Source organism: Bufo bufo, chromosome 1 (genome assembly GCF_905171765.1).
Source record: "Bufo bufo chromosome 1, aBufBuf1.1, whole genome shotgun sequence".
NCBI lineage: Eukaryota > Metazoa > Chordata > Amphibia > Anura > Bufonidae > Bufo > Bufo bufo.
Window position 1 is genome coordinate 627,348,673 of NC_053389.1, and position 13,352 is coordinate 627,362,024.

The 13,352-nt window shown below is 45.7% G+C and overlaps 1 protein-coding gene across 1 annotated transcript in view; it reads left to right on the forward strand.

Moving 5' to 3' along the window:
* The window catches only part of DUOX1 (dual oxidase 1), a 278,604-nt gene that overhangs the window by 37,061 nt on the left and 228,191 nt on the right, over window positions 1-13,352 (forward strand). The window contains exon 2 of the mRNA XM_040413827.1: window positions 4,533-4,597. Within this exon, the coding sequence (XP_040269761.1) occupies window positions 4,534-4,597 (64 nt within the window). The 5' untranslated portion in view covers window position 4,533. The remainder of the gene's footprint in view (window positions 1-4,532; window positions 4,598-13,352) is intronic.

The following is a 13,352-nucleotide window of genomic DNA, read 5'->3' on the forward strand; positions in this document are numbered from 1 at the left end:
ATTCTGCCCGGAACTATTTAACAGGGTGGAACACCTTCAGGCGGTTTGCCCACCTTCACCCCAGGGGGGACAGGGACAGAGTCTCCTTCGTCCTGGCTTTCCTGGCATACTGCCACAAGGAGCTCCATCTGTCCCACAATACCATCAGACTTTATTTAGCGGGCATCCAGCACCACCACATGATCAGTCACCCTAGTCATACCTCCTTCTTTTCCTCCCAGGCGGTCAAAGCGGTTTTGAGGGGCATTCAGAAGCTCTCTTCCCCTGCCCTTCCCTCCAGACAACCAGTCACAGGGGAATTATTCCAAAAAATTTCTGCCGCCCTAGATGGTAATCCCTTTGGCCCTTTCAGAAGTTCGATCCTCAAAGCCGCTCTCTACCTCAGCTTCTATGGGTTTCTCAGGCCGGGGGAATTCTGCTGCACCTCAGCCCGGAATCCAGGGCCGGTTATCAGCCAGCTCCTCCATAGTTTAGACCACTTCACCTTCTCTCTTCCTTCCTCCAAAACCTCCCAAGTCGGTCCACCGGTACAGATCGAATACTTTAAGTCGTTCAATCCTTGGTGCCCAGTGTCCGTGTTCAATCAGCTGCTCTCCACTCTCCATGACAGAACTCCCGATAGCCCCCTACTGCCTTTTCCCGTGCTGTCATTGACGTCCGCGCAGTTCATCAGGCACATTCGTTCCATAGCTTCGGGTCTGGGGTTCCACGCTGCTTCCATTTCCGGACACTCCTTCAGGATCGGGGCCGCATCGGCAGCCTCCAAACATGGCGTCCCCGCTCACGTCATACGGAAGATGGGACGATGGCAATCTTCCTGTTTTTCCCGTTACATCCCTCATCCACGGGTCGAGATTGCCAAAGCTTTTTCCAGTCTGGTTTTGTAATCTACAAATAATAAACTGCCTAAAATTCATGTTTTGCCCCCTTTTTTGGCTACCCGCGTCACGTGGCTAAAGGCACACCACTAGCCAAGGTTAGGTCCTACCGTGTCCAGTGCACACCCTCTTCCCAACACTTCCCCCGGAGCCTTGACCACAAGTATAGCAGGCTGGATTCCAGCCTGCATTTGTGGGAGGGGCATAGGGTATTTAGCCGGCTCACGCCCTCCCTCTGGTGTTGGCATCGCACAGTGCCCCACCCGACCCTCCCTCTTTTCCAGCTTCACTCAGCTCAGACTCCCTGGGTTAGCCCCCTTTTTTGGCTACCCGCGTCACGTGGCTAAAGGCACACCACTAGCCAAGGTTAGGTCCTACCGTGTCCAGTGCACACCCTCTTCCCAACACTTCCCCCGGAGCCTTGACCACAAGTATAGCAGGCTGGATTCCAGCCTGCATTTGTGGGAGGGGCATAGGGTATTTAGCCGGCTCACGCCCTCCCTCTGGTGTCGGCATCGCACAGTGCCCCACCCGACCCTCCCTCTTTTCCAGCTTCACTCAGCTCAGACTCCCTGGGTTAGCCCCCTTTTTTGGCTACCCGCGTCACGTGGCTAAAGGCACACCACTAGCCAAGGTTAGGTCCTACCGTGTCCAGTGCACACCCTCTTCCCAACACTTCCCCCGGAGCCTTGACCACAAATGTAAGTAATTATAATATAAGAGAGAAAGGATAAGCTTATTGTGGAAAACTGTGCAATAGAAAGGAGGCTCTAGTGCCCTGTTGGGCCTCCTCTAGCCTGGATACAAGATGAGATACAGTTGGGCATGAAGGCATATGGATTTCATATAGTATCCTGTAGCACATTTACCTACAGATGCTGAAGCTGGGCCTGTAGATCCTGCACACTCATAGCTTGCTGAAGTTGGCATGCCTGCTGGTGCCATAAATGCTTGATTGGAAATAAATTTAGTGACTGGGCAGGCCAAGGAAGTTTTATCTGGTGAAGACATTCCTGTGAAACCCTTGCTGTGTATGGGAGAGCATTATCCTGATGCCAGTTGGAAGGGCTGCCAAGTAAAGCAACATATGTGACTGCAGGATGTCCTGCACATATTGCTGAGCTGTTAGTGTTCCTTATATCACTACTAGGTGTGACTCACTCTCATATCCGATGGCTCCCAGATCATCACACCAACAATTGAGGTAGTGTGTCACTTCTAGAACAAGGTAATATAGAAATGTTCACCAAAAGGTTCTCCATACTGGAACCTGGCTTTAGTTGGACACCATACAGAACCTTGATTCATTGCTAAAGATGATATGATTCCAGTACATAGCAGTCCAAATTTGTTGTTGATGACACCGCTGCAAATGAAGATGTCAGTGGAAGTTTGTAAATACCTAGGTTCAGGGTTCAAGCAGCATAACTGCTTGCTGGTGAAACATGTAGAAGGATGGGGGATATGCTGAAGCTTTTCGACAGTCAACCAACCAGATAGGAAATTGTGTGTAGCAGGAAATATCTGCAAAGAAATGAACTAAGCAGTATGTGTGAATGTGTGAAGTGTGAAACAGGGAAAATGCCACTAAACATCTTATAGGGAGAGTGAGTGTTTGGATCTGTACTGGGGAGTCCCCTCAGGTTGGGTTGTCCCCTGAGTGCATGAAATTGAGAATAATAAATGGAGAGTCATCCATAATAACAAGAACTGTGTTAAAGAAGCACAAGTGATACTTATGGCCCTTTGAACACCTGTCAATGATCTTTCACCCAAAATGAACATACTGTGGCGATGTGAACTGTAAAATGTATGGGAAAGTCCCAGAAGGGGGGTATATCTCTCCCAGGTTCCTCACCTGGCTGAGGTGGGTAAAATCCAGAATGACGCTGACTTCCGTAAATATAGTTGCTGGAGCTATTTTCTTTATTTATTCCGGGCTGGATTGTACTTGGATTGGGATGGTAGGTTTTGGCAGTGGGACCTCCCAATCCACCCCTCCAGTCCGGGGCAGATTTTTCCCTAGCTGGAAGGTGATTGCAGGTGAAGCCTAACCTAATCAGGCTAGCATAAATCCACCCTCAGTGTGTCAGTCCGGGGGGGAAGTGTCTGTGAACCTGGAGCAGAGGCTCTGCATGTGGTCTCAGTCAGGAGGGCTGAGGGGACACAAGGCTATGCGAAGCCTGATCTCTCCCCTATGTGGACTGGCGCTTGATAAGCGGAATCTGCTAAGGCTTGGAGCCTGAGACCCTGACCCTAAGTGGTATTTAGAGGTGAGTCAGGGAAACCTATGTGTTTAGGTAGAGCCCAGACGGGCAAGGAGTTTTATTTTGGCTTTGTATGTTTTTCTTTATGCCGTGTGCCACAATAAAGCACAGTTTGGCCCCTAAAGCCTGGTGTCCGTGAAGAAGTGTGTGGTTGCGACCCCAGTGGAAGAGAGATACCCCTTACAATACCCAAAAGTATCCTCTGAGAGCCTTTCTGTAGGGAGAAAGCACTTTTACATCCTCTTGTGGCAAGACTCTAATCAGACCACATCTGTAATCATTCACATATTTGCCTGAGACATTTCTATCTGGGTGTGTTATTTATTTTTGTCAATGAATGTATACAGTATATGATTTGCAGGTTATTCATTAGAATGATATTTGAATATAACCATCTAACAGGGGTCACATGCAATGATAATGTTTGGGAGTACTGCAGTCACCATCCAGACAACCCCCAGTGAACCCAAAATCTGCTACCAGCCTTCTGAAACCTCTCCAAGTAGTATGAAACTAAGGCTACCCCTTGGTATATACCAGGGCCCGCCACAAGGCAGCATGGATTTGTCTGCTAGGGACCCAGGATATGTCTGCAGAGCTTGATAACAAAATATTGGTGAAGGCAAACTATAATTGTAGCCCTTTCAGAATGACCAAGGAGATAAAAGAGAAGCAAGCGGGGTCAAATAACCGGGAGAGGCAAAGACGATGAGTGCAGCACATAAGAGTTTAAATCCAGGAGAGTAGATGTAAGCAGAATCAGCAGCTATAAGATTAATCCAAAAAACAAGCCAGAATTTAAAAAAAACAAACAAACAAAACAGACATACTGTATGTAGTAAGTTGCACAGTACAGAGCCTAGGGAAGACAAATGGCGACAGGAAACAGCTGTCTTAAATCTCTTGCCTAGCTCTAGGATTACTCACAGAGACGAAAATCTAATTGGTTTGGGTTCAGATCTATCTCAGGCTGTATAGATGCTAGAGATGTGAACCAAGTGATATCAGGTATTATCTTTCCAGTGCAGCCCTGGATGCGAAGTGACCTTCTAACAGGTAGACTTTAACATCACCTAAACCAAACAACTTTTCAGGGCCCAGAGATCAGGGGGACCCTGCTGGCCATAATTGGTTGGCTGAAACCGAGGGCTGGTTCAGTTCAGCATTTTTTGGGTGGAATTGCTAGTGTTGTGACTTAAATCTGCCACTTTCAACGTAATGTGTATCGCTGAATGTACAACACAATTACATTTATAGTAATATCTTACATTTAAATACTGTAGGCATTTGGAGTGGTAGTTCTTATAACATATACTTTTGCTTTTTATAATTGTTTAACATTTATCTATATTGTCTACTAAATTTATTTTAATTCATTTCCTTTCAGCATGAATTCGAAAGTTGGGATGATTTTTGCTTGGCTTTTCCATGCAGAGCTCTGGACTTTTACATGTAAGTGCATGTGACAAGATGCTACTGATTGTAGGCATATGAAGTGCAATAAAATGTTGAAAATATAGGTATCATATTATATTTGGGATTAGGGCACCATTTTATTTCTATAGATTTCCTATTTCTTCATTGACCAGAGCCTCATAAAGTGTTACAATCTGGTTGCTGTTCTATGTATTTCATAATGAGAGTGATAGAAGTCTTATATACATGGTTTGTCTGGGTTACCTGGCTGCAACTTTCATAGACAGCCATACTTGTATGCTCCCAGCTGGCCCACTGGTAGCCATTAATAACCCTGACCAACCTTCTTGACTACCCTGGCATTTCCAAATATAGCAGTACAACTGTGTACCCCCACTGATGAGCTGCTTGGCCGTTAAATGGGTTCCCCATTTTCTGTCTACAGAACTTCTATGTGAACAGCACATAAAATTGACTCGACAAGAGAACATGGCTTATAAAATATAGCACATGATATCAACAAAGGAAGTATTAGTTAATGTGAGATGTGGTCAATAAACCACCTCTCCCACTGAGCATGTGAAGTGTTGCAATCCCACTTTACACAGCAAACACCAAAACTGTAATCAAAAGGGTGGAAGGGTTGGAAGGCTAGTCTGTTACCTGGCCTAGTAAAGGCTAGACTAACCTGTTACCTGGCCTTCTAAACCTCACTTAACCTGTTCTTTCACCTTTACTCCCTACCCCTGCTGATGATCTATTCAGACCCGACCCAGACTCCCAAGAGCCACTAGTCATGTGACCATTGCAACTTTCCATGCCATTGCTTTAAAACTTTCAATCCAGCCCCTTGTCCCACATGACTCCTCTTATGGTTCCCAGTTTATCCCTTTTTTTTAAAGGTAGCAGTTATAATTATTTGTAGAAATTAGCCAGGGACATAGCTAAAGGCTCATGGGCCTTTATTTGTTTTATTTTATGCACTTATATAGCGCTACTATATTCCGCAGCGCTTTACAGACATTAGTATCAAGCTGCCCCAAAGGGCCTCACAATCTAAGTTTCCTATCAGTATGTCTTTGGAGTGTGGGAGGTAACCAGAGTACCCAGGGGAAACCCATGCAAACACAGGGAGAACATACAAACTTCATGCAGATGTTGACCCCAGCGCTGCTAGGCACCAGTGGTAACAACTGATCCACCGTGCTGCCCCTAAGAGTTCAGCTTAGGCTCGCCTTCCCTCAGTGCTTTGTAGCATGGGGCAGGGGTGCACTTAGCCTTTCTTCTGCCTGAGGCAAAAATTAAAACAGCACCACCATGCCAAATTCTCAACCTAACCCCTTTCCTCCAGCCATATTGTTAACCATATAAGGACCACAGGTTTATACCCCCCTAAAGACCAGGCCCTTTTTTACAAATCGGCACTCCACAACTTTAGCGGTTTATTGCTCGGTCATGCAACTTACCACCCAAATGAATTTTACCTCCTTTTCTTCTCACTAATAGAGCTTTCATTTGGTGGTATTTCATTGCTGCTGACATTTTTACTTTTTTTGTTATTAATCGAAATTTAACGATTTTTTTGCAAAAAAATGACATTTTTCCCTTTCAGTTGTAAAATTTTGCAAAAAAAACGACATCCATATATAAATTTTGCTCTAAATTTATTGTTCTACATGTCTTTGATAAAAAAAAAAATGTTTGGGTAAAAAAAAAAAAATGGTTTGGGTAAAAGTTATAGCGTTTACAAACTATGGTACAAAAATGTGAATTTCCGCTTTTTGAAGCAGCTCTGACTTTCTGAGCACCTGTCATGTTTCCTGAGGTTCTACAATGCCCAGACAGTACAAACACCCCACAAATGACCCCATTTCGGAAAGTAGAGGTACTAAGGTATTCGCTGATGGGCATAGTGAGTTCATAGAACTTTTTATTTTTTGTCACAAGTTAGTGGAAAATTATGATTTTTTTTTTGATTTTTTTTTCTTACAAAGTCTCATATTCCACTAACTTGTGACAAAAAATAAAAACTTCTATGAACTCACTATGCCCATCAGCGAATACCTTGGGGTGTCTTCTTTCCAAAATGGGGTCACTTGTGGGGTAGTTATACTGCCCTGGCATTCTAGGGGCCCAAATGTGTGGTAAGTAGTTTGAAATCAAAATGTGTAAAAAATGACCGGTGAAATCCGAAAGGTGCTCTTTGGAATGTGGGCCCCTTTGCCCACCTAGGCTGCAAAAAAGTGCCACACATGTGGTATCACCGTACTCAGGAGAAGTTGGGGAATGTGTTTTGGGGTGTCATTTTACATATACCCATGCTGGGTGAGATAAATATCTTGGTCAAATGCCAACTTTGTATAAAAAAAATGGGAAAAGTTGTCTTTTGCCAAGATATTTCTCTCACCCAGCATGGGTATATGTAAAATGACACCCCAAAACACATTCCCCAACTTCTCCTGAGTACGGAGATACCACATGTGTGACACTTTTTTGCAGCCTAGGTGGGCAAAGGGGCCCATATTCCAAAGAGCACCTTTCGGATTTCACCGGTCATTTTTTACACATTTTGATTTCAAACTTCTTACCACACATTTGGGCCCCTAGAATGCCAGGGCAGTATAACTACCCCACAAGTGACCCCATTTTGGAAAGAAGACACCCCCAGGTATTTCGTGATGGGCATAGTGAGTTCATGGAAGTTTTTATTTTTTGTCACAAGTTAGTGGAATATGAGACTTTGTAAGGAAAAAAAAAAATAAAAATCATCATTTTCCGCTAACTTGTGACAAAAAATATAAAATTCTAGGAACTCGCCATGCCCCTCACGGAATACCTTGGGGTGTTTTCATTCCAAAATGGGGTCACTTGTGGGGTAGTTATACTGCCCTGGCATTTTCCAGGGGCCCTAATGTGTGGTAAGTAGGTAAATGACCTATGAAATCCGAAAGGTGCTCTTTGGAATGTAGGCCCCTTTGCCCACCTAGGCTGCAAAAAAGTGTCACACATGTGGTATCTCCGTACTCAGGAGAAGTTGGGGAATGTGTTTTGGGGTGTCATTTTACATATACCCATGCTGGGTGAGATAAATATCTTGGTCAAATGCCAACTTTGTATAAAAAAAATGGGAAAAGTTGTCTTTTGCCAAGATATTTCTCTCACCCAGCATGGGTATATGTAAAATGACACCCCAAAACACATTCCCCAACTTCTCCTGAGTACGGAGATACCACATGTGTGACACTTTTTTGCAGCCTAGGTGCGCAAAGGGGCCCACATTCCAAAGAGCACCTTTCGGATTTCACCGGCCAATTTTTACAGATTTTGATTTCAAACCACTTCTCACGCATTCGGCCCCTAAAATGCCAGGGCAGTATAACTACCCCACAAGTGACCCCATTTTGGAAAGAAGACAACCCAAGGTATTTCGTGATGGGCATAGTGAGTTCATGGAAGTTTTTATTTTTTGTCACAAGTTAGTGGAATATGAGACTTTGTAAGGAAAAAAATAAATAAAAAATAAATCATCATTTTCCGCTAACTTGTGACAAAAAATATAAAATTCTAGGAACTCGCCATTCCCCTCACGGAATACCTTGGGGTGTCTTCTTTTCAAAATGGGGTTACTTGTGGGGTAGTTATACTGCCCTGGCATTTTCCAGGGGCCCTAATGTGTGGTATGTAGGTAAATGACCTGTGAAATCCTAAAGGTGATCTTTAGAATGTGGGCCCCTTTGCCCACCTAGGCTGCAAAAAAGTGTCACACATGTGGTATCGCCGTATTCAGGAGAAGTTGGGCAATGTGTTTTGGGGTGTCTTTTTACATATACTCATGCTGGGTGAGAGAAATATCTCGGCAAAAGACAACTTTTCCCATTTTTTTATACAAAGTTGGCATTTGACCAAGATATTTATCTCGCCCAGCATGGGTATATGTAAAATGACACCCCAAAACACATTGCCCAACTTCTCCTGAGTACGGCGATACCAGATGTGTGACACTTTTTTGCAGCCTAGATGCGCAAAGGGGCCCACATTCCTTTTATGAGGGCATTTTTAGACATTTGGATCCCAGACTTCTTCTCACGCTTTAGGGCCCCTAAAATGCCAGGGCAGTATAAATACCCCACATGTGACCCCATTTTGGAAAGAAGACACCCCAAGGTATTCAATGAGGGGCATGGTGAGTTCATCAAATTTTATTTTTTTTGGCACAAGTTAGCGGAAATTGATTTTATTTATTTTTTTCTCACAAAGTCTCCCTTTTTTCGCTAACTTGGGACAAAAATTTCAATCTTTCATGGACTCAATATGCCCCTCACAGAATACCTGGGGGTGTCTTCTTTCCGAAATGGGGTCACATGTGGAGTATTTATACTGCCCTGGCATTCTAGGGGCCCTAAAGCGTGAGAAGAAGTCTGGAATATAAATGTCAAAAAAAATTTACGCATTTGGATTCCGTGAGGGGTATGGTGAGTTCATGTGAGATTTTATTTTTTGACACAAGTTAGTGGAATATGAGACTTTGTAAGAAAAAAAAAATAATTTCCGCTAACTTGGGCCAAAAAAATGTCTGAATGGAGCCTTACAGGGGGGTGATCAATGACAGGGGGGTGATCAATGACAGGGGGGTGATCAGGGAGTCTATATGGGGTGATCAATGACAGGGGGGTGATCAATGACAGGGGGGTGATCAATGACAGGGGGGTGATCAGGGAGTCTATATGGGGTGATCACCCCCCTGTCATTGATCACCCCCTATAAGGCTCCATTCAGATGTCCGTATGTGTTTTGCGGATCCGATCCATGTATCTGTGGATCCGTAAAAATCATACGGACATCTGAATGCAGCCTGACAGGGGGGGTGATCAATGACAGGGGGGTGATCAATGACAGGGGGGGTGATCAATGACAGGGGGGGTGATCAGGGAGTCTATATGGGGTGATCACCCCCCCTGGAAGGCTCCAGGGAGATGCCTGTATGTGTTTTGCGCATCCGATCCATCTATCAGTGGATCCGTAAAAATCATGCGGACGTCTGAATGGAGCTTTACAGGGGGGTGATCAATGACAGGGGGTAATCAATGACAGGGGGGTGATCAGGGAGTCTATATGGGGTGATCACCACAGTCATTGATCACGCCCCTGTAAGGCTCCATTCAGACGTCCGTATGCGTTTTGCGGATCCGATCCATCTATCAGTGGATCCGTAAAAATCATGCGGACATCTGAATGGAGCTTTACAGGGGGGTGATCAATGACAGGGGGGTTATCAGGGAGTCTATATGGGGTGATCACCACAGTCATTGATCACGCCCCTGTAAGGCTCCATTCAGACGTCCGTATGCGTTTTGCGGATCCGATCCATCTATCAGTGGATCCGTAAAAATCATGCGGACATCTGAATGGAGCTTTACAGGGGGGTGATCAATGACAGGGGGGTGATCAGGGAGTCTATATGGGGTGATCACCACAGTCATTGATCACGCCCCTGTAAGGCTCCATTCAGACGTCCGTATGCGTTTTGCGGATCCGATCCATCTATCAGTGGATCCGTAAAAATCATGCGGACATCTGAATGGAGCTTTACAGGGGGGTTATCAATGACAGGGGGGTAATCAATGACAGGGGGGTGATCAGGGAGTCTATATGGTGTGTCCACCATAGTCATTGATCACGCCCCTGTAAGGCTCCATTCAGACGTCCGTATGCGTTTTGCGGATCCGATCCATCTATCAGTGGATCCGTAAAAATCATGCGGACATCTGAATGGAGCTTTACAGGGGGGTGATCAATGACAGGGGGGTAATCAATGACAGGGGGGTGATCAGGGAGTCTATATGGGGTGATCACCACAGTCATTGATCACGCCCCTGTAAGGCTCCATTCAGACGTCCGTATGCGTTTTGCGGATCCGATCCATCTATCAGTGGATCCGTAAAAATCATGCGGACATCTGAATGGAGCTTTACAGGGGGGTGATCAATGACAGGGGGGTTATCAGGGAGTCTATATGGGGTGATCACCACAGTCATTGATCACGCCCCTGTAAGGCTCCATTCAGACGTCCGTATGCGTTTTGCGGATCCGATCCATCTATCAGTGGATCCGTAAAAATCATGCGGACATCTGAATGGAGCTTTACAGGGGGGTGATCAATGACAGGGGGGTGATCAGGGAGTCTATATGGGGTGATCACCACAGTCATTGATCACGCCCCTGTAAGGCTCCATTCAGACGTCCGTATGCGTTTTGCGGATCCGATCCATCTATCAGTGGATCCGTAAAAATCATGCGGACATCTGAATGGAGCTTTACAGGGGGGTTATCAATGACAGGGGGGTAATCAATGACAGGGGGGTGATCAGGGAGTCTATATGGTGTGTCCACCATAGTCATTGATCACGCCCCTGTAAGGCTCCATTCAGACGTCCGTATGCGTTTTGCGGATCCGATCCATCTATCAGTGGATCCGTAAAAATCATGCGGACATCTGAATGGAGCTTTACAGGGGGGTGATCAATGACAGGGGGGTAATCAATGACAGGGGGGTGATCAGGGAGTCTATATGGGGTGATCAGGGGTGATCAAGGGTGAATAAGGGGTTAATAAGTGACAGGGGGGGGGTGTAGTGTAGTGTGGTGCTTGGTGCAACATATTACTGAGCTACCTGTGTCCTCTGGTGGTCGATCCAAACAAAGGGGACCACCAGAGGACCAGGTAGCAGGTATATTAGACACTGTTATCAAAACAGCGTCTAATATACCTGTTAGGGGTTAAAAAAAATCACATCTCCAGCCTGCCAGCGAACGATCGCCGCTGGCAGGCTGGAGATCCACTCTCTTACCTTTCGTTCCTGTGAGCGCGCGGGCCTGTGTGCGCGCGTTCACAGGAAATCTCGGCTCACGCGAGATGACGCCAATCGGCGTTAGTGTGACCTGGGAGCGCCGCAGAGATGACGCCTTTCGGCGTTAGTGTGACGGTAAGTGGTTAAAGACATGCTTGGAAAACATTATATACAGCGCTGCGCTACAAAACATACAGTGTAATACAGCACCAGATACCTCTTACATCCAGTGATGTCTCCTCTTATATATTCTCTTTCCTCATCTTCTCCTTTTAGACCAGACTACCATGATGATTTCTTTCAGCCATATTTAATCTCTGCAGAGTTTGACAAACAGACATCTTAGTTTCCTACTTTTCCATCATCCTCCTACCTTCTGAACGCCCCATCCTGCCACCCCCAATATTGTGGGCCGCTTTGCTCCCCAATACTATAGGGTAAAAAAAGTCCCTCTGAAAATACTAGTACCATGCAGATAGTGCCCCCTTCATTTATTGTCACACAGTAAATAGTGGCCCTGACAATAATAGTGGTATAAACGGCTCATCAATAGTAATAATTATCTACTAGAGTGCATAGTGTTAACAGTGTCCCCAAAAGTAATAACACCCCCATTGTGCCCCAGAAGTAATAATGCTCCCATAGTGCCCATATTCTTAATCATGTTCCCTATAGTACCCCAGTAGTAATAATTCTCCTTATAATGTGCGGCAGTGTTAGCCCCGTGGTCCGTGCCGGCGCTGCTGCCCCTACCTGTAGCCACGGGCACCGGACTCCCTCTTTCCCTCCTGCTGCCATGCGCCATGCTGACAAGCGCGGGCAGCAGGTAGTTTAACTGTTGCATCTGTGCTCCATGCCAGAGTTTACTTCCTGCTAGAGACCTGTTCTGTTGTTAGGGTTTGCATGGGTGTGTCTCTCCTCACTTGTGAGACAGCACGTACACACCATCCGTCTCACCAGCCTAAGTATTTAAAGGTGCTTCCTACCACAGGAAGATGCCTGAGCAACTCATGATCACTAGCTTTGTTCCAACTGTGAAGATGTTTTTCAAGTTCTGCTTTGCTGTGTACCAGACCCTGCTTTTGGTATTATCAAATTTTGCCTGTTTGCCGCCTGCCTCTGACTTCAGACTTCATTTACGGACCTTGCTTGTTTGCCGCCTGCCTCTGACCTCAGACTTCGTTTACGGACCTTGTTTGATCTTTGCCTTCCCTGACCACGTACTTCCCCTTGGTGCTTGCACAAGTATCTCTGACCCCCTGGTCAGCTGCCACTGACTCAGGGACTGCTCTGGAGTGGCACCTGGCAACTACCCTAACGGCCAAAGCTTATCCTCACCTTTAGAGGCTCTAGTGAAGACCAGGTAGTTGCTTAGTCATGCCCCTCCAGAGTATAGCCAGTCAGTGGCGCAGTGGGTCCACATCCGCTTGCATAACAGCCAGTACTTTAAAACACCCCCTTATAATGTGTGCCAATGCAAAAAGCTATCCCCTTATAATGTGCACCAGTACAAAAATACCCCCTTATAATGTGTGCCAGAACAAAAAAACTTTATACAAAACAATACCCCCTTACCTTTCAGATCAGACCCCCATATCAGATCCCTATATCAGACCTCAAATCAGGCCCCCATATCAAATCCTCAGATCAGACCCCCATATCAAATAATCACATCAGACCCCCACATAAGATCCTTGGATCAGACTCCCATATCAGATCCTCAGATCAGACCTCCATATCAGATCCTCAGATCAGACACCAATATCAGATCAGACCTCCATATTAGATCCTCAGACCAGAACTCAAATCAGACCCCCATCTTAGACCTCAGATCAGACCCCCATATGAAACCTTAGATCTGACCTTCATATCAGATCCTCAGATTAGACTCCCATCAGACCTCAGATCAGACCCCCATTAGACCAGTATGTCAGACCCATTTAG